The sequence below is a fragment of the Chiroxiphia lanceolata genome, chromosome 18 (assembly GCF_009829145.1).
Source record: "Chiroxiphia lanceolata isolate bChiLan1 chromosome 18, bChiLan1.pri, whole genome shotgun sequence".
Classification (NCBI taxonomy): Eukaryota; Metazoa; Chordata; class Aves; order Passeriformes; family Pipridae; genus Chiroxiphia; species Chiroxiphia lanceolata.
In genome coordinates this window covers 8,732,997-8,753,004 of record NC_045654.1, presented here as the reverse complement: position 1 = coordinate 8,753,004, position 20,008 = coordinate 8,732,997, and the positions used below count along the sequence as shown (strand labels likewise).

General features: G+C 51.7%; 3 protein-coding genes and 1 long non-coding RNA gene across 6 annotated transcripts; 3 read left to right on the top strand and 1 right to left on the bottom strand.

Annotated features, from left to right (window-relative positions):
• Positions 1-623: 623 nt before the first annotated feature.
• LRRC43 (leucine rich repeat containing 43) lies at positions 624-8,140 on the top strand. Of its 2 annotated transcripts, none has more exons than XM_032705704.1 (12): positions 624-734; positions 818-1,069; positions 1,334-1,444; positions 1,577-1,716; positions 2,304-2,542; positions 3,269-3,468; positions 3,848-3,971; positions 4,145-4,284; positions 4,431-4,508; positions 4,795-5,001; positions 5,561-5,606; positions 7,805-8,140. In XM_032705704.1, the coding sequence occupies exons 1-12, from the start codon at positions 639-641 to the stop codon at positions 7,972-7,974; spliced, it is 1,803 nt and encodes a 600-aa protein (XP_032561595.1). In that variant the 5' UTR covers positions 624-638; the 3' UTR covers positions 7,975-8,140. The 2 variants fall into 2 exon arrangements, with proteins under 2 accessions (XP_032561595.1, XP_032561594.1); XM_032705703.1 differs by having other exon boundaries at positions 5,561-5,642; positions 7,805-8,005.
• Positions 8,141-8,226: 86 nt separating this feature from the next.
• B3GNT4 (UDP-GlcNAc:betaGal beta-1,3-N-acetylglucosaminyltransferase 4) lies at positions 8,227-10,415 on the top strand. Its single transcript, XM_032706088.1, has one exon. The coding sequence runs from the start codon at positions 8,555-8,557 to the stop codon at positions 9,668-9,670; it is 1,116 nt and encodes a 371-aa protein (XP_032561979.1). The 5' UTR covers positions 8,227-8,554; the 3' UTR covers positions 9,671-10,415.
• A 2,061-nt stretch (positions 10,416-12,476) lies between these two features.
• On the bottom strand, positions 12,477-16,181 carry DIABLO (diablo IAP-binding mitochondrial protein). 2 transcript variants are annotated; one of them, XM_032706089.1, is made up of 6 exons: positions 16,103-16,181; positions 15,338-15,452; positions 14,995-15,126; positions 13,998-14,108; positions 13,754-13,850; positions 12,477-13,103 (listed from the first exon to the last, which is right to left on the bottom strand). In XM_032706089.1, the coding sequence occupies exons 1-6, from the start codon at positions 16,147-16,149 to the stop codon at positions 12,889-12,891; spliced, it is 717 nt and encodes a 238-aa protein (XP_032561980.1). In that variant the 5' UTR covers positions 16,150-16,181; the 3' UTR covers positions 12,477-12,888. The 2 variants fall into 2 exon arrangements, with proteins under 2 accessions (XP_032561980.1, XP_032561981.1); XM_032706090.1 differs by having other exon boundaries at positions 14,995-15,123.
• A 57-nt stretch (positions 16,182-16,238) lies between these two features.
• LOC116795818 lies at positions 16,239-18,756 on the top strand. Its single transcript, XR_004360168.1, has 3 exons — positions 16,239-16,320; positions 17,211-17,314; positions 17,392-18,756. It is a non-coding gene; the product is annotated as an uncharacterized LOC116795818 (long non-coding RNA).
• Positions 18,757-20,008: the final 1,252 nt, after the last annotated feature.

Here is a 20,008-nt window from a genome sequence, read left to right as displayed (position 1 = left end):
AATTCATTTGGTGAAGTTCTGCTGACACATGCTGCTCTGTCAGCTCCCTAAAATGGAATTTGTAGCCATTGCCTCAACACCTGTCACCGGAAAAAGGAAGTCAATCTCAGAGCACGGAGACCTGATGCTGACCTGAGACTGAGCTGTGGCTTTTGTTCCTGGAGCTCACCTATTTTTTTCCAAGCGTGGGAGCTGGTATTTTCAACTGTGAACTTTGTTTTCTGATGGCCTTATGTGGCTGTGGTGTCAGTGCCCTCCACATGAGTGAAGAGCTGGGCTTTCACAACTGACTGGGAACCTCCCTGTTTCTTCCCCAGAACCTGAGTGACTCTCAGGATATAGGTAAGTGAAATGGCAAATGCCACGTCACGGTTCCTTGGCCAGGGAAGAAGGCTGCTGATGTACCCTGCAAGCACTCCACAAGGCCCCTGGTTGGGAGCACCCCCAGAACCTGGGGAAGATCCAGAAAAGCAGGGATTTACTCCCAGCCTGGTGAGCTCAGTGCTGTCCCAGGCTCGCTCCACACTCAGCTTGGAGAGTTTGTTTGGTGCTCGGTTCCATGGCATCCGCGTCACCACCATCTCCTAGCGACAGGGAACAAGTCCCTGAGCCAGGAATTCCCGGTCAGGCAGGGCTGGATGGCAGCACCCGGCTGCTGCAGCCTCTCGGCTGCTTTTCAGGAGTACCTGCGGCACCTGGCACTGCAGGACTTCCCCTGCGGCCTTGGCAGCTGGGTAGGGACAGGGTGGCACAGCCATGGGACGTGGCACAGGGCCTGTGGGCTGCAGGGCTGTCACTGCCTCTCTCCTCTCTGCAGAACAAATCCTGCTTCAGTGGCCGCAGAAGCCCCCACAGGGTCCAACCCGGGCAGGAGGAGGCTGTGCTGGACGAGGAGACCCCTGGGGCACTGCTGGAGCTGCTGAGGGACCAGCACAGCCCCTGGGCACTGCCACAGGACTGCAGTCCCCAGGACCAGCTCCTGAAGGAGATGGCCGTGCTGGCACCAGAGCTCGTCCATGGCTCCAAAGTCTACCAGGTCCTCAAGTCCCTGCGGATGGTTGACAAGGAAGTAAGTGCAGCTGCTTGTGCCTGTAAAGGTGTAGGCCAGGAAACCACGTCTGCCTGTTGGGAGGGAAAATGTCCTGGGAAAAAGGACATCCCACGGTCTTCCCAGATGCCACTGTTGCTGCTGGGGTAGAGGTACTCCCCCCACCCTCCCCAGGATGTTGTGCTAATCTGGATTACACGTATGTCATCTGGATCAACGCGTGTCTGTGTCTCCTTGGCCATGAGGTGACTCAGGAACACGTTGGCCAAACCCAGCTCTTTGCAGGTGGAGGAGATCGATGAGGGTGTGTTGCAGTTCCAGCAGCTGGAGGAGCTCATCCTCAGTGCCAACCAGATCAGCAGGATCACCTCGGCCAACCTGCCCCGGACACTGAAGGTGAGCGAGCAGCATCTCGTGCAAGATGGGGAAGGAGGTCCCATTTGGGAACACAGTGCAAGCCAAACAGCTCCAGGGGTGCCAGGAACAGCTCATTGCAAAGGTGTCTGTTGTTCCCTCTGTTCCGGGCAGGTCCTGGAGCTCTGCTGCAACACTGTGGGCGATCTGGAGGACCTGTGCTCTCAGCCTCCTCCAGAGCTCCAGCACTTGGGGCTGGGACACAACAGGCTGTGCGGCCCTTCCCAGGACAAGTTCCTCACTGAGGATTTCTGGTAATGCCATAGACTGTGGGCTCCTGAAAGGGAGGTGGGCAGATGGACAGGTGACCTCAAGCCATCGAGGTGGCCTTGGGAAGGTGCAGCCCTTCAGCAGGGTCATTGCTTTGCTCTGTTCACTCCCTATACAGAGCGGTCTGTGTCTGCTCTCACATGCTCAGTGGTTGTCTTGGTCCGTGGCCAAGGTGTGGAATGGGGAGATCACCTGGAAAACTACCTTGACACCCTGCCCACCACAGTTCCCATTTCCTGGGCAGCTTCCTTTTTCCATGTCCTCCCCAAAGCCCTTGCTGGGACTCTGCCTGGGGAAAAATCTAAAGCTTAGGGTGCATCACCAAATAACGCAGTGGGGTCATTAATGTTTCCTTGACATGTTTTTGAGTGGTGGGGGAGGCTGGCAATGGACCATATGGCTCAGGAATTTGGAATTGGCCTCTTGGGATTGTACCGTTGGATTCCCCAGTTTGACCCGGTTTGCACTGAGGAAACACCATTTTTGTTTCTGTTTTTGCCCCAAGGCAGTAGCTCCCTATCCTCAGACAGGTGCTTGTTGCCTTATCTTCTTCCCTGGGTTCTCTCCTTAGGCCAAACCTTATCTCCCTTGACCTGAGCTTTAACAACCTCACGGATCTACTGGGGCTGGTCTCCCAGCTGTCCAGTCTGCAGAAGCTCCGCATCCTGGTGCTCCAAGGGAATCCCCTGGCTTTCATCCCCACCTACCGAGGCTTCCTCGTGGACAGCCTGCCCAAGCTGTCCATCCTCGACGACATCTACATAGGGCCTGATGAGAGGCAGCAGTTCCATGGCTTGGCGAGGCAGCCAGGTGAGCCCTCACCTTTGAACCTGACCCTGGCATTCAGGAGGGGGTTTCATCGTGGTTGAACTCAGGGTCCTCAGGGCAAACTCTGCCTTCCTTGTTGCCTCTCCTCAAATGGAGATCCTTCTCTGTGCCTTTCTACCCTGCTAGTACAAGTGGGGAGACAGGCAGAGGGCCCTGCAGTGGTATAATTACAGTCAAGGTAGTTTTAGCCTTAGGCCTAAGAAAAGGCCACCCTAGTCCTAGAACTGCCTCTGCATCCCGGCCTGCCCCCAGCTTTGCTTCCCAGACACCATCTGGTTTCAAACCCTGTGCTTCCTTCTGGAGCTGGTGAAAGAGGAACATCTGTACTGGGGACGGTGGTCCTGTGGTGCTGCACTGTCTGCACGCAGCGGTGCCACCTCTGCAGTGTGGCACATCCCCGACTGGGACTGGAGCAGGGGGCTGGGGACACCCGGGCTGGGAAACCCCTCTTGACGGCCCTTACTCAGTGAGTTTGTGTGCTGGATGTGCTCTTTGGAGACTAAAATGTTAACCAGGGAGGCAGAGCAACCAAGCCAGGAGGTGTTTGCATGGCTTTGGAGTGACCCCACGTGGCAGTGGCTTGTCACAGCGTTAGCACAGGGTGGCACGGAGGGGACACTGCGACCGGGAGGTTTCTGCTTGCTCTTTTCCTTCCTCACTCTGGAAAGAACGTGCTGCAGCTCCATGGCAAGATTGTCTCTCTTTTAGAACTAAGCAGGAGTGAAGCTCGAGTGGTTGTGACTGTTGGTGAGATGAAGGGAGTCCCTGATCCCAGTGCTCTCCAGCAGCTGGATGTTGACTCCGAGGCCCCGGTGATCACCTGCAGCTACTTTGTCACCTATGAGTTTGCAGAGGGAGAGGAGGAGTCTGAGGAGGGAGAGGAGCTCGAGGATGAGAGCAACACTGAGGTTGGTCCTTAATTGTGCTCCTGAAAGCCAACAGGCCTAGGAGGTCACAGCAAGGGAGAATGCATCTCCAGGCTATGGAGTGATGGATGTGGCAGGGGCAGCAGCAGTACTGGGGACAGAATTCCCATGAGGCTGCATCTGGCAGGACAAATCCGTGCTGCCCATGTTCCCTGTCCCTCTTGGGGAGCCCAGAGCTCTGCACATGGGAATGCCCTCATAGCCCCCCTCCTGCTGGCTGTGGCAGACCCCTTCCCTGGCACTGGTGCCCCTTTTTCCCACGAGGGTGGGCTGGGGAATGGGATTTCAGGGGCAGCTGTCCTCTGGTCGCAGTGCAAACAAAACCAGACATGCCCTACCAAGAGATCCCTCTCTGTCCCAGGTAACAAAAACACACCAGAGTTCCATGGTGACCATGCTGGATGTGGACAGCTCTGCTCAGGACACAGGAGAAACAAAGAACCAGCAGGACCCTGCAGCCATGGAGGTGCCAAAGGCTCGCTCTGGTAATGAGGAATTGTAAATCCCCTGTCCCAGCACTCAGGGCAAGTTTATGGCTCTTCCTGGCACGTGGTGGCATCAGCATGTCCCTCGCAGTGTCAGCTTGGGACTGATGGATAATGAACTGGCACCGGTCAAAGGAAAGGTCTCCTCAGAACTTTTTTGTGTCCCTGCACAGCAAAGGTGTTCACCACCCCTGGAAAGCCCTGGGCAGACACCATCAACTGCAGCTACACAAAGGAGCACATTACCAAGGACTTGGTGGGACTGAAGTCCTACCTGGCAGCTGGAACGATTGTGTCGGTTGTGGAGGAGAAGGTGAGTGTGTGGCAGAGCTGAATGAAGGGGAAAGTGCTGCTGGGAGGCCCAGCAGTGGTATCATGTTCCCTCTGGGAGGCAGGCTGGGATGGCAGTGACCCTGGGCCCTCCCAGCCCCTGCAGCAGCAGCTTCTCTCTCCGGGCAGGTGCTCTCATGGCCTGTAGATGTTGACCCAGAAGAAAACTCAGTCATGAATAAGAAAGAAAGACAGGACAGTGCCAAGGTAGGGTGCTGGGAGAGAACAATGGCCAAATTATATCTGAGTTGCAAAAATGGTGATAAGAGAACAAGGGCCCTCCTCCTGGATTAGTTTGGTGTGTCAGAGAGTCATCCCTCCATCCCAGATCTCTCCCAAAGTCTCCCCTTGCCAAGGGAGGAAGGCAGCAACTGTTTACACACATCTTGGCCTGGATGCAGTGATGGGCAAGGGGCTGGGTTGGGGTTGCTTCTCTCTGATAAAGGGACTCCATCCCTCTGCTGAGGCCTGTCCCTGTGCTGGTGTCCTGCAGCCTCCTGCCTCCAAGGACAAGAAAAAGAAGCAGCAGCAGCAGCCGCCACGTGAACTCCGCAGTGACCCTCCCATTCTGAGCACCCTGGGCACCACCAGGGTGACCTTGGAGGCCCTGCTGGCCACTGAGGACCTGGTGGCAACTGTGTGTGACTTTGGGGTCCTGATCACTGAGAAACCACCAGAATCACCAGTTCCAGAGGAGAAGGTAAGGAACATGCCCTAGGACAGGGGGGTGAGGCAGGGCTGCCAGGGGCGGGCATTGCTGCAGGCTGGGGTTCAGCATGTCCTGCCCTGCATCCTGCTCTGTCCTCACTGGCCTGGGCATCCTATCCATCCATCCATCCATCCATCCATCCATCCCTCAGTTCTCCCCTCCCTAAAATAGGGCTGAAATAGCCCTGCCTAACCACCATCCATCCCTGCTGGCATGCTTATTTAACTGATATTAGCAAGCAGTACTGCTGCTTTTTATGGGCTTAGGAAAATATATGAGTTTATTTTTCCATTTGAGAATGTGAAAGCAACCACTCGTGCTTCCTCTGGTGCTCTCTTTCAGCATGACAGCACATACCAGCTGTGCCAACAGTTTCTATTTCCTGGATTCTCTTCTCAGAGCAGCCACTCTGCTGTGCTCCTGCTCCCCCTCACCTCTTTCCTCTGCCCTGTATATCCCAGTGACAGCACCCCAATCACAGGTATCACAGGACTGAATGAGGGCACTGGATTTCAACACAGCCTAACTGTGGAAATGTCTCTCTCCACAGGATGAGAAAAAAGGCAAAGACAAGAGCAAAAAACCAAAAGCAGAAGGTAGGGCCGGCCAGAAAACCCTGACGTCTCCCAAAGGTGATGGAGCCTTGAGCTGGTGGGGGAGAGGGTGGTGTGTGTGAGAGCAAACAGGAGCAGTGCCCAGCCAGAGGCAGCCACAGGGCACAGCCACCCTGGCAGGAGCAGGGACTTACATCCTGAGCCTCAGGCTGTGAATGCAGACATTGACTGTGGGGCCGTCAGGATGGACACATGCCTGGACACCTTATGAATCAGTGTCTGAACAAGGACCAAGGCTGGGCTGCTGGCTGCCCCGGGAGAGACACACACCCACCAGCACCGTGTGCCAGGGGAGAAGGGCACAGCAGATTTCTGGGTGAGAAATGTGCTGCCCTCTGCGTCAGCTGCCAAATGGGGACAGTGTGAGGGCTGGCATGGGCAGCAGGGGGAGGGCTGCCTGGGATGCATGATAAGCTCCTCATCCATTTCCAACTCACATCTCAAAGCACTTTGCAGAGGGGATTATTGTTCTATCTGGCTTGGAGATGAGCTGCACAGAGAGCCCCAGGTGTCCCATGGCAGGGCTGGGAACAGACCCCAGTCTGCTGTTACCCATGAAGGGACGACCCTGACCCCAACAGGTGTCCCCTGCCTCCCCATACAGAGCTCACAGACTGCTCAGCCAGCAGTGTTGCTTAATCCACTGGAGACAAAACTCACCCTGCCTCTTGCAGGTTATTTTTCCTTGTTTTTGACTGCAAAAATAGCAGTGACAGCACATCGGAGGGGTAATGCAAGAGCAGGAGGAAGTGGGGGAGGGAAGGGGTGGTCTGGCAACGCTGAAAAGCTGCTCATGGGTCAGTGAGAGCGTGGAGAGGGCCAGGCCTCCCCAGCACCACTCAGAGCTACCAAAGGAGCTCTGTTTCCCTGCTCTGGCATCAGATTTAAGAGTGCAATTAACCCCCTTTCCCAAGAGCTCTAGGCTGATTTCTGTGCCCCATCAGCCACAGCAAGGTCCCCATCTTTGGGGAAGATCTCAGAGCCCTGTAGTGTCTGCACTAGAGGAAGCCTGTGGCTTTCCCAGCTACCTGAAAAGAAGAAAACTCCTTGAATTATTGTTCCCCACAAGATATATATTTGCAATATACACTCAGATTGTTGCTGAAGCAGAGCAGGCAGCTGCTGTCGAACAGCTGAAGCTCAGCACTGGTGTTTCTTCCTTCCTCCACCCCAGTCCTGCAGTCAGTAGGAGGTTTTCCTTTCAGCTTGAACTAGGGTGAACCCTTTCTCTGGGGGTTGTGTGGCCGGAGATGGTGTTGGATGCACAGAAGCTGACACAGGAAGCCCAGAGCGATTAGAGGCTCCTGCTTAATTTGGTGTCCCCGTGTGCCTGTGCAGGTGAAGGCCGGTTGGCTGCACTGCAGGGCCACCGAGTGCATGTTTCAAAGTGTGAATGCAAAATTCACAGTGCCTAAAAATGAGCTGCCCCCCCATAGCTTGCTACACCCCGTGTGCTGTGGCCGCGTGCTCCGATGTGACTCACAGGAGCACCCCGATTGCGGCTGGGGTGGGCAGCTCGAGCACCTCTGCACATCCTGGATGTGTCTGCACCTCCTGCCTGCTCTGTGAGTCACCAGGTTGCACCGTGGCCGTCTGGCACTTGCTCATCCCCTGGACACCACGTACCACCCTGGAGCAGCAGCAGTGGCCACACTCCGAGGGACGGGGATGGCTCCCAGCCCCATGTCCAGCAAGCTGTGCAGGGACCAGCTCTCTCCCAGCCGGGAGCTGAGGCTGATTTGCATCCCGCAGTCAGCAAATGCACACAAATAATAAGTCCTCTCAGAGGAATTGGGATCACTTCCAGACGGCTCAAAGAGGAGAGGCAGCGAGCTTTGTCTCAAGTGAACAGTTTGCCCAGACATTGAAGGATGTCTTCAGAAGTAGTCTCACGTACGTCTCGTTTTACCTCGCACTCGATTTTCTAGGATCCTTGAAATTGTTTATTTCTGCATCTTTCTTTTGTCCTAGGGGAATATAACAACAAATAAGTAGCTTGCACCCAGATCAGTTGCCTGCCTAAAGATGCTTTTTGGGCTTCTTACCCAAAGTCATATTCAAATAGATTTCCCTTAAGGCCCAGCAGACAGTGCTGACACCAGGGGTAGTCCCCCTGCACACTGCTGCTTTCAGGGTGATTTACTGTCTCAAGACAGTGACAGATTTACTTCTTTCCACAGGAAAAGGAAAAAACAAAGACACTGCTGAGCTGGAGGAAGGTCAAGAGCTCCAGCCGGTGCCACTGACAGTTCAATTCCAGATGCAGCTGCTTCGGTGGCCCTTGGCAGTCGGTGCCGAGCCAGGAGAACGAGGCCGTGGCAGTGGAGAAAACCCAGTAACGTGTCCATAGCCGGGTGGGAAATAAACCACACGGGAACGCTGCGTGGATCCTGGTTGAGCCGAATCGCCAGAGCTGGGAAATCCCACTGGGTTTGTGGTGGTCTGGGGCTGCTGCTGAGCTTCTGCCGGAGCTGCGGTGGGCGGGGGCTGGTGCGGGGTGGGGAGCGCGAAGTGTAGGTAAGGGGGTGCGTTCGGGGTGTAGGGTGGGTGTGCGGTGCCCGGTGTGCAGCGCTCGGGACACGCTGCCCGGTGCCAGCCCCCCGCATCCTCCGCCCACGGGTGGGGGCCGGCAGGGGCGGAGCGGGGCGGGGCAGCTCCGGTGAGGCGGCGGCGGCTCCGCAGAGCGAGGGGTGGGTTTGGCCGTGCCGGGGGCACCGTGGAGCGGCGGCTCCAGCCCGGTCTGCGGGGCCGGGGGCTCCGGAGCGGCCGCAGCGCTCCTGCCCTCGCCGGCGGCACTGGGACCCGGCGAGGGGAAACACCGAGCCCCGTCCGTGGGGAGTGGCCGGCGCGTCCCGTCCGCGCCCGCGGAGACCCCGGGAGCGAAGGGCTCGTGTTCCTCTGCCCAGGGCCGGTCCGTGCCGGAGGCTGCCATGTATCCCAGGATCAGGAACCTCGCCCTTTACACCTTCTCCATCACGCTGCTCGCCTGCGTGTTTTACTTGAGGAAAGAGGCAAAGTTGGCAGACTCGTCAGCGGACCAGAAAATGGATGTAGTGAGTCATAAACTGAAGTCTTTGGTTCTGGACAACACTGAACCCACCAAGTGTTTGCCGAACTTGACCCTCGCCAATTCTTCTCTCGCTCTCCCGGAGCTTCACCGCGTCTTCTTAACGTACAAGCACTGCCGGAGCTTCCCAGTCCTGCTGAAGCCTCCCAGGTGTAGCAAAGAGCTGTTCCTCTTGCTGGCTGTCAAGTCTTCCCCGATCAACGTGGACCAGAGGGTGGCAATCAGGAACACGTGGGGGAAGGAGGTCTCTATCAGGGGCAAGAACATCAGGCTGGTGTTCCTTCTGGGGCGCTCAGAGGCCAAAATCCAGGTGCCGCCTCTGCACCAGCTGCTGGCTTATGAGAGCCAGGAGTTTGGTGACATCTTGCAGTGGGATTTCATTGACAACTTCTTCAACTTGACCCTCAAGGAGCTGCATTTCCTCCGCTGGTTCATGGAGGACTGTCTGCACACCAAGTTTGTGCTGAAGGGCGATGATGATGTGTTTGTCAACACTTACAACATCATCGAGTTCCTCCAAGAGTTGGACCCTGAACAGGATCTCTTTGTTGGGGATGTGATCGCCAACGCCCGGCCCATCAGGAACACCAAGGTCAAATACTTTGTTCCAGAGGCCATGTATGGAGCCTCCTTCTATCCTCGCTATGCAGGAGGAGGGGGGTATGTGATGTCTAGGGAGACAGTGCGTCGCCTCCAGAGCGCCGCAGAGGACACGGAGCTCTTCCCGATAGATGATGTGTTTGTGGGAATGTGTCTGGCGAAGATGTCCGTGACCCCAAAGAACCACGCTGGCTTTAAGACTTTTGGGATCCAGAGACCTTTCAATGCTTTTGATCCGTGCTTGTACAAAGGGCTGATGATTGTGCACAAACTCAACCCCACGGAGATGTGGATCATGTGGACGCTGGTGAGGGACGACAGCCTTCGGTGTGCAGTGTCGGTGGAAAAGAAGCTCCCGCTGAGCCCAGCAGGGTTGTGACTGGTGGCAGACACAGGGTACTAAACTAAAAATCAGGTTGTGGTAGAACCGTGTCCGTTACTAACAGACTGCGCTGGAGCTGTCAGGGTTTGGTTTGCAGTGAGTCATTTTCTGTCGGGGGGTTACATGAAGCAGTTGAATTGTCACAGGGTGGGGACGGTGAGACACAGCACAAGGGACTTGGCTCAGCTCTTCCCAGCTAGATGGGAGCCAGGGGAAGTCACAACTGCCATGGGAATGTGAGTGAGGGGCCACCTGCTATGGAGGCTCCACAACACCGGTATCTGACCGCCGGCCAAATTCAGGCTCACATAGGGAGGCCAGTGATGACTAACGAGTGACAGAGCACTTGAAATTATTTGAAGGGTGGAAGAAAGGCCAGTGTGTGCTGCTGGGTCCACTGTGGGTCCACAGGGCAGCAATCCCACAGCTTCTGCTGGACAGCAGGAGAAAGGGAGCGGAGTGGGTAAGAAAAATCCTCAAAAATATATTGCCTTAACACAGCAATGATGATGATCCAAGGGACTGGGCTTTGACTCAAGCCCTTTGGCTTTTAGGTCATTATAGGTTTACTTGCACTGGAAACTTTTGCACAAAGACTTTCTGATCAGGTGTGAGAGGAGCAATGTATCATGAATAATCACAGTGGTAGGAAGAGTGGCTGTAGTGTCTCATGTTGTGTGGAGGTGTTTGGTTTTTTGTTGTTGTAAAGGTGGGTACAAATAAAATACAGTTTTGAAAAGTGTTTTCACAGGAATATTCTTGGGCCTCCTGAAAGCTAAGAGCCCTAAAAGCCAGGGAAGGCTGAGATCTGGTGCTGGGTGTTTGCATTTAGGAGTCATTATGTAGAAATGGGTATTTGCCACTTCCTTTCCTGTGAACAGCTGCTGGTCTCTGCCCTGTCAAGATGCATTGATATGAAAGTGATTAATCTGAATGTGCTGGAGCTGCTAATTTGAGGAAAAGATCAAATATGGAACTAAGATTTGGTGATACTTTTGTGAAACTTCTCAGTGCCAGGGTGTCTTGCTGCTAGAGCAGAATTGCTCTGCTGTGTGTGAGCAAGGAAGCAGCCTGGAAGCTTTAGGAAAAAAAATGTAGTGGGTGGAGAGGAACTGTGTGATTACAGAAGCCAGAGCCATTTGTGTTGTGCTGTTGTAATTGCTGTCTCCAGTGCCAGCTGCCCAGTGTTCACCCCACCAGATGGGAGCTGGAGCTTTCAGAGGTGCCTGGGAAGTGCATCCAGGAGGTTTTTGCTTGTAGGACAGACAGGGGCTGCTGCTTGTCCAGGAGAAGAGATTGGGCAGGGTGGGTACCGTGGTGCCCTGGGAGCTGCTGTGCCAGCATTTTTCTGATCCACTCAGTGATTTCCAGTGCAAACTCAGGAACAGAGAGCGTGATGTCATGTCTGTTGTGGGTTTAGGTGTATGGGCTAATCCCCAGCTGGCAGCTCTCACTTCCTAATAAAGGGTGAGGGACTCCCTTCTGCCCCGTTTTGGAGGTGATGTGGAGCCATTCCATGCTCCTCACTCCCACTTTGACTGTCTGGCTGGTTCCTGTCATGTCAGGTTGGATGTGTGTGGGAACAGCTCCTGGGAAGTGCAGAGCATGCAGTGAAACGAGAAGTGGGGTGACAACAGGGCTGGGAGCAGGCTCTGAAAAAAAGGGGAAGAGGGAGTTTCCTGGCTTTGCAGGCTCCTGGCAGTGCTCATCTGCCTTAAGCCCTGTCTCTGCCACGCAAATATCAGAGTGGAGTTACTGTGGCACCCTGAAAAAACACAGCTTGTGTGTGCATTAGAGTCAGGGGCTTGGCAGATGTTCTCCAACTGCAGCAGGTACCAAATGAGAGCAGTTGTGGTTAGAGGCTGACCTGAGGGTGCATTTGGCTCCTGAGGCCTTGGCTGTGCCACTGCTCAAATAATCCTCTCGTCATAGTGGCTTTTTTCCTAATGCTCCCACCCAAAGCTGAGTTTGGGGCCTCCTGGCAGATCAGACACTGGCAGCTCCCTGTGAGCTGAATTCCAGACTGTGCCATCCTCCCAGGATACAGCAGCACCCAGTGAGCAGCAAGGAAAGGTGGTTTCTTAATTCTTTTACTACTTAATCTATAAATGTACAGTGCTGTGCAGCTGAGATTGCATTTATTCCAAAGGCAGGCAAAATGAGACAATCTATGCTAGAGAAAATTCCTCCTCAATTTAGTAACAGCCACCTCGATGCAGTGCATCAGATGGTAATTTGTTGTGAAAAACCTGTGAATAATGTGTGACTGATTCCAGTCAGCAGTGATAAAGTTCTAGTGGATGCTGTTCAGCAAAACCTATTTCACATTAGCTGTGAAGTTAGAAAATGAGCACAGTGAAAGACATCTGTGGTTTTGAAATCTGAAGTGAAACATTAAGTTTGCAAAAGAGAGAATTCAGATTATTTCCTGAAGCTTGTGCTCAAAAGCATTCAAATAGGTAAAACTCTTTTACTCACTGCCTTGTAAAGAAGTCCACGGCAGTTGCCAAAATAATTTTGTTTATAACCACATTATCTTGAAAATCAAACCTCCTTTTGCTTCCTGAGGAACCTCCCGAGGTGTGGTGACTCTTTGGTGACAGAGGATGCTGTGCTGAACTGCAAAACTTCACCAAGAGCCTGAGTAACTCCATGGAAAGTTCTCAGCTCTACAGCAAATATTTCCCCCAACTGCAGCTCAGTGGAATTTGGTGCAGCTGTCAACTCAGATGTTAAAAACTTTGAAGTTCAAACAGAAAACGGGGCTTAATCTCTCACCCAAATGGGCACACTCACAATGAGATGCTTTTGCACAGTTTAATAAAGGCATCTCCTCACACACATCATTTACTTCACAGGTTAAAAACAAGGTTCTTTAAATACACTTCTTTGGCTGATCCCTAATGAACTCCCACAAGCACATCAAACTTCCCAGCAGAGACACAATTAACACCGGGTTGTCCTTGATAGCAGTCTTCACATTTGCATAGATAAACGTTTAAATAAATGAATCCAAAAGTATTACAAACAAGGTAAGTTACAAACAAAATGGAGGCCTTCCAAATACCTGGAAGTGACTTGATTTCTACAGCAATCCTGCTTGGGGAAAAAATGGAATCACTGGCTTATTTCAGCAGTTTTAGACTATCCCACACAAAAGTTTGGGACTGTTCAATTTGTGATTGACTCCCAGATATGCTACAGTTCAGTTCTGTTCAGTCCTCCCGAAGGTAAGGGTCATCACCTGCATCCATATTTCCTAAAATACCCTGTGGCAATGAAGACTCCTCTCCTTGAGCTTTTATGAGCTCCTCTGTTTGAGCTTCAGCTAATTTGGTCTCTGCTTTCTGGGACAGCTGCCTCACTTCTTGTACCTGTGACTTCACGAGCTGGATGTGGCTGCGGGCTGTCACCGAGGCCTGGTCTGCTCCTGGGGGTAAGAATTGAAATACTGGGTTAGAGGGGCACTGGGCAAACCTTCAGTTAAGGAAATGACTGCAATTAGCACCTACAGCAGCAGGAATTTCTGCTGAACACTGAATCCCTTCTCCTTCCATTCTCCTACAGATTCTGTGTCTTTTTCAGGCACTTCCAGAGTTAGGGTGTCCCTGCATATTCACTGCTTTCCTCCCTTTCTCCACTCCAGTAACTTTGCCAGTTTACCATAAACCAGCTCATAACTCAATCTCAGAGCTATCGAATCTCTACACAGAGAAAAGACCAAAATCAGTATCTTTTCTTTCTTTAACACAACTGAACTCAGCTAGAAAGCCCTGCTGGACCCCTTATTTCTGTGGCTCCCACAACCGTGGTTGAACCTGCATTTAAAAATGACTAAACTCTTCCCTCAAATACCTTTGGTCGCCTTTGGTCTTGACCTAAACCACATGTGAAGTTTCCAAGCCTAGTTCTCAGAGCGCTTCTATAGACTCACAGCCAAAAAAAGAATGTAAGTTCTCAGCCTCTCTAAAAACCAGGCAGGAGCTGTGGATTGGTAAGTTAAGTGAATGAATATTCTGTGTGTCTCAACTCTGTTCTCAGTGAATAAGGGAAAAGGGGAAAGGAAGTGTCAGGGCTCACCTGACTGATAGGCAGCCTCTGCTGCCATCTCCGACAGGCGCAGCGCCGTCATCCAGCTGGACTCCAGCCTCAGGTATTCCTGCTGCTTTGTCTTCACCTGGGAGGAAAACAAGGTGTTATTTCATGAGGTATAACAGCCCCCACCCAAGTGCTCTCCCACCCTTGTGAAACGGTGAGAGAGATCAGAACGTTCTGAGCAGGGTTTTCAGAGGCAGAGGGTGAGGGAAGGGAGGTGGCCACTCACATCAACTCTGGCTCCTATGACCACCTGCCACACTGCATCCACCTCCTCCGAGTTCATCTTCCCAAGAAGATTTGAGTATTGCTTGTAGAGAGACACCAGGGTATAAACTGCCTGCAGAGGAATCATTTCACACAGTCTGCACAGCTCTGATGCTCTCACAAAATTACTCTTCGTGTACTTGCTGTACTAATAAGGGCATAAACTGGAATGCAAATACTTTACTCAAATTGGCACTTTATTTATAAAATTAAAACCATATCTTGTTGTTTCAGGCTTAAATATGGCTCACACCATTCTTCTGATGAAACTCAGTTCGTGGCCTTAGAAAGGCAGAGAAGGGAAATAAAATACCCAGGAATAGAGAACTCAGTATACAGGTAAATAGAAATAACTGTTATGAGTTTCTTCAGCCCCAGTTCGGAGTTTCAGGGTCATTTTGGCTTAAGTAAAAAGAAGGACTTTTTACAGGAGCATGGAGTGAAGGACAAGGGGAATGGATTCAAACTGACAGAGGGAAGGGTTAGGTTGGATACTGGAAAAAAATTCCTCCCTGTGAGGGTGGTAAGGCCCTGGCACAGGTTGCCCAGAGAAGCTGTGGCTGCCCCATCCCTGGAAGTGTCCATGGCCAGGCTGGATGGGGCTTGGAGCAGCCTGGGCTAGTGGAAGGTGTCCCTGCCCATGGCAGGAGAGAGTGGGACAGGATGATCTTTAAGGTCCCTTACAACTTAAATCATTCTATGATTCTATCAATTTAATCCAAAAGCAAAAGTTTAACAAAGCTACAACAATTTAACAAAGCTAAAAGTAATTTCCACGTTTAGTGTCAAACAATGATCCCATGGCTTCTGAGGGACCCGACATCTTCAACCCCACACCCCTTCTGTTAAATTGATTTTTAGAAGTCCATTTTGAGCACGGTTTAAGAGGTGTAGTTAGCGCCAGATCATTCAGCATTTCCAGCAGTGACTGGTGTCAGGTGTGTGTTCTCTCAGCTCACCTTTGTGTACTCTGTGAGTGCCTCGATGAGCGCGTAGGTGGTCTGGGACAGCAGGGTGGCCGTGCTGTCTGTCACCAAGGACACGGCTCTTTTGATCAGGGCATCGTTACTGAGGGACACTGATCCCTGCTGCTGCAACACAAGGCATTTCCATGACCTTTACATTCACCTCCATACGGATATTAGTTAAAGACAAAGCTAAGGGAAAGCCTCACTGCTCTTTACGAGCCAAGCGCTCACAGAGGATACAATTCCAGGGTGAGAACAGGTCTGTACAAGGTTAAACAAGTGTTTTTGGACATTTAACTGCTCCCAAGGAGGGGGTGCCCCCCTCCCACATTACCTCCACAACAGGGACAGCACACAGGGCCACCCCCAGCCCCAGGGCCTGGTGCCACCGGCCGCTGGCACCCGAGAGGCCTCGTCTCCTCACACTGGCCAGGACTGGGAAAGCGTGCCTGGAAATGCAAGGGGAAAAGATTAGCACAAGAAATACCCTGTGTCTGCTGGGGAACAGGGATCTAAGAGGAGAACAACCCCTAGAAGCTGTTCTAGGGGAACTAGTCCGTACCAGGCTTCTGGAATGCAGCTGCGTAACAGTGAGTGGTAAGCTTGTTTCAAATTTTGTATTGTCACTTAATTATTATTACTGAATTATTGTTACTTAAGTGCAAGAAAATAAGACGAGCACAGTAACTAGTGCATTGTTAAGAGAGGAAATCTTATCTGGTATGAGCACACTGCTGGTAGTCAGTAATATTGAAAATCGGGTTAAAAAACATGCTTGAAAGTGATGTTCGGTACATGTAGGTGAGAAATGTGACAGGGAATATGGTACAACCCAGCGACACTCGGGCCTCCTGCGGCCAGTTTTCTTTACATCCCATGTCGTGCAAATGTCCCCCCAGGGTCAGGGCCTGTCACTGAAACACTCGAGCAGAAAAAGAAAGGAAAAGCACGGGAGGTAAGGAGCATTTCTTTGTTATGCAGCAATCTTCCTGAAAAAAGACCGGTCGGTTTTCCTCCTTGTGCGCGCTGTGGGGGCAGCACATCTCGCGCTGCGGGCGCTGTCCCAGCCCGTCCCCCCCGCCCGGCCCCGCCGCGGTACCTGAGGACGGAGCAGCAGCTCCGCAGCCACCGCCCGCCCGCCGCCATCTTGGGCCGCCCGGCGCGCGGCGCGGTGACGTCACCGGGGGCGGGGCCCGGCGGGGCGGGGGCGGGAGCGGCGCGTGCGGGGCCGTGAGGGCGGCGGTGGGAGCGAGGGACGGCGGAGCCGGCGGCGACCGTCGGGGAGGAGCCAAACCCTCCAGCACCTCCTCCTAAAGTGTTAGCGAGCCAGGCATTGCTTTATTCTGACCGGAGGTGCGTAGCGAGTCATTCCAGCCAGATACATCCCCTTTAAGGCTTTTCACGTGCTTATCCACTTTAACATTTTAATTTTTGGTTCCAAGTCACACCATTCCCTTCATTTAATTAGTGTTCTATCGTTTATTGGCTATTTTGGTCCACGTTCTTTGGACCTCTTATCATTCTTCCTCAGAGAATCTCCAGCTCTCAGGTTGTAATGTCTTTTTTAATCCCCTTTGCATCTTCCGATTACTCCAACATGTCTTTGAAGAACCAGAAATTTAAGATCCCCGATGTCCAACCTTCAACTTCCTCAAGCAAGAAGGGAGATTTAATCTCTGAAATAGAGCAGCACACAAACTCTAAGTGGTGTCCAGGTGTTGAAAAAACAAATGACTTGTGGGTAGAATTGCCTTGTTAAGGTTTAGGGCTTGACATGTTTCAGTAATCTCAGACCTGGGGCAGGTCTGAGCGAGGGGAGAAGGATTTCCACTGATAGTGGACACAGGGAATGCAGAATTTATGAGCCACAAGGACATGGGGCAGAACCCCCAAGAGTAGGAAGAAACTAATAAACCCAACTGAGCAACTGGGCTGAAACCGGCTCCACCGGGGTAAGAGGTGATTCTGACTGACCCAACAAACCCCCAGACCCAAAACAAGAGAAAGACTGAGCATGGCACTAATTCATATGAGAAATAAGAGAATCATTAACCAAAAGAAGATAGGACTTGTAAATAAACTGACAAGTAATTTCTGTCTCTCTGCCTTCACACCCTTAATTAGGCAGAGTTGGACAAGGCAGGACTTGTTTTATTGAGATATTGGTCGTGTTGGAATTGTGTTGCATCCCTCCTGTCCCTCTTTAGGCAGGGTGGGAGTCTCAGGAGAAAACTGCTGGGAGGCTTTTAAACATTTCAGGGAGACACAAAGAATCTGCAAGAGCCGGAAAAGATCAGCTAAGTGCATGCAGGTGGATACCTTTTCTTTTAATCTTTATTGTTTTTACATAAGAAAATAAGGTTGTGGTGAGGCTGTAAGGACTTGCAGGTTTGGCGCAGGGGGAAGAAGGGCCGTCCATCCTGTATGCCCGGCACTGCGGAACTGGTTGCCTCCGGAAAGCCGGTGGCTGCGGGAACAGGAGCAAGAGCAGGAGCAGAGCCCTCATTTGAGCACCAAGAAGTAGGTGGTCCAGCCAGCGAGGAGCAGTGCCCCGAGCAGCACCGTGTAGCTGAACAGCACGAAGGCCAGCAGCTCCCTCAGCACCTTGAGGACGTGGATGGCGAAGGACTCCGGCATCGCGCTCTCCGGCAGGTAGGATCCCTGGGGTTGGATGCTCCTGCTCCTCCCCGGCCTGTAAGCACAGGGACAGGGTGAGTCTTCCCGAGCAGGGAGACTGTAATTCACTGTTTCTCCCCAGTGGCTCTGCTGTGGGGAGAAACCTTGTGATCAGGAGGGTTGATGCCCACCTGGAATGTTGTTAGTGTCTGGTGGGACTCGTGTGCCTGTTCAGAGTCCTCCCGGGCTGTGCAGTGTTGAAAGAGAGTTTGGAATCTGATCAAAGTCTCCCAGTTAGGACTGTTAACGGAGCGGATGGAAATACAGACACAGGCCGTGGGCACGGCTGTGTGGGTGAGGCCAGAGGCTCTTAGAGAGTCCACTGGCTCCTGGAATCTTTCCCCTGTGGCAGCGGCTGGGGATCCAGGAAGCTTCAGGATCAGAGTGGCCGCTGATGGTGCATTACCAACAGCGTGTTCTGATCAAAGTGGTCAATTCCTCCAAGAAAGCCACCATTAATATTTAATGCTATAATTGCATCTAATGGAAATACTGGCACAAACTGAGCCTTTTGTTTAAGAATGACGAAAACTGAGGCTTAAATACAAGTTTGAACAGGCAAATATTTATATCTCACGTTAAAAATAACCTTTAAATGGGAGACATGGGGTAAAATGCTTTAGAATTCATCTTATAGCTTTATTTTAAAGTCATACTTTAAAGTAGCTTTGGAAGTAATTGCTTGATAGTTTAAAATTAAATCCAAACTCTTTCACAAAAATCGTTGGCTCCTTAGACTTAAAGCTGTGAAGATCCACCAAAAAATTCTATCATCTCTCCGATTTACATGTTCTTTTAAATTTTGATCACAGCTGTGCCTGATGAAAAATATCTGTGCTCTTGGTCAAGCACATAAAGGGAGTTTAAAATGAGACTTAAGATAAAGCAAACCCAAAAGGATTATTTCTCTTCTAAGCGGTCTAAAGCCAGCCAAAGTAAACTGAATTCTCATCCTGTCACTTAGAATGTTTTTTAAAGAGGTCTTCTGATAAAGAGTTCACTTTTGGCTGTTGTTAAAGAGTTCAGTCATTTCATTCTAAGCTCAGGCACATGTATATAGTATAGGAATTATTTCATTTTTAAAGCAGCCATGGTTTCCCCGTTGTTCAAGGCACTGAAGTTTTCTATCCACGGGCTTTACGGGATTTCTGGTTATCTGGAGAGATAAAGAAATGAACTGCTTACCCAGGCTCTAGTGTGTCAAGGTCCTGCTTCTCTCTAGTTTTGTTCTGCAGCTGTCCCTTGGATTTCTCTCTTCCAGGGGGTTTGTGCTGTGGGCTGATCCCGCTGTGATCCGCTCCGGAGCCGGGAGTACCGGGGTGTGTGTGCAGGACTGGTGCACTCACTAGGTGTGGTCAGGGCGGTTATGATACGACACAGCACGTCGTGCTCGGAGCAGCCAAACAGCTCCCCTTCCCCAGGGGGCTGCTGCCAACAGCATTTCCTGGGCTTAAGCACCAGGGCTTGGTGTTACCAGGTCAAAAACTGCACTGGTTTAGTTGTGGGGTTTTTTCCTCTAGCAAAATGTGTCATCTTACACTTTGTTCTCTGGGAGGCTGCTGTGCCTCTTGCTCTATTCCCTGGGAGCCTTGTGCTCTGTGGGCCACTTGGGGAGGAAGAGGAGGATGCTCACACACAGCTGGGGCTGTGGGTCCCAAGGGTGGCACTGTGCAGACTGAGTCTGGCTCTTTTACCAAAAGATTGGGCTGAAGGCAGCCAATGCCTGCACTGTCACCAGGTCACTGCTCTGGTGCCACCTTCGTCCTCCCAGGGTGTCACCCTGACCTTTCAGAGCACGAGCACTGCAGCCCCTTTGCAGTGAGGGGAGAAGGGAGCCAGGTTATATGTTTATTTTTAGCAAAACTCCTTTCTGATAATGCTGTATGAAAAGTGAAAGTGTTCAGGGGTAGAGGTTGGGGGATGGTTTTTTTTTTGCTTGTAACGCAGACAGCAGAGAGAAGGAAGATCATGTTCTGCAGATCAAATCTCTTGCCTACAAATATATTATGATGTAGAAAATGGCCCCTTAATTTAATTAGGCTCCCTTGTTATCAAATTATTATCCACATGGTCAGCAGGGCCTTGGACAGCAGCAGAACATAATCAGCTGCTCAGGAAGCCTGTTAAGTAGTAATTGCTCCTCCAGGGAATTATCAATGTCAGGATGGCTTTTTTTTTTATTTTTTTTATTGTTGTTGTTGTTGTTGTTGAATAGTTCCAGGAAGAGACTTTCTCTAGGTGGAGTGGCCACACAGCTCAGTGCTGGGGCAGGTCTGCAAAAAAACAGGCAGCAGTGTTGGTGATAAATTAAGAGTTTACCAAGTGTCTG

Coding starts and splice junctions, on each gene's coding strand:
- B3GNT4 (XM_032706088.1), top strand. CDS start 8,555: ATGTATCCCAGGATCAGGAACCTCGCCCTTTACACCTTCTCCATCACG.
- LRRC43 (XM_032705703.1), top strand. CDS start 639: ATGGCAGCACCCGGCTGCTGCAGCCTCTCGGCTGCTTTTCAGGAGTAC. Junction 3,469..3,847: donor AGGATGAGAGCAACACTGAG/GTTGGTCCTTAA, acceptor TCTCTGTCCCAG/GTAACAAAAACACACCAGAG. Junction 4,285..4,430: donor TGTCGGTTGTGGAGGAGAAG/GTGAGTGTGTGG, acceptor CTCTCCGGGCAG/GTGCTCTCATGGCCTGTAGA.
- DIABLO (XM_032706089.1), bottom strand. CDS start 16,149: ATGGCGGCGGGCGGGCGGTGGCTGCGGAGCTGCTGCTCCGTCCTCAG. Junction 15,453..16,102: donor AGCTGCTGCTCCGTCCTCAG/GTACCGCGGCGG, acceptor TTGCATTTCCAG/GCACGCTTTCCCAGTCCTGG. Junction 13,104..13,753: donor AGAGGCTGCCTATCAGTCAG/GTGAGCCCTGAC, acceptor TCTTACCCCCAG/GAGCAGACCAGGCCTCGGTG.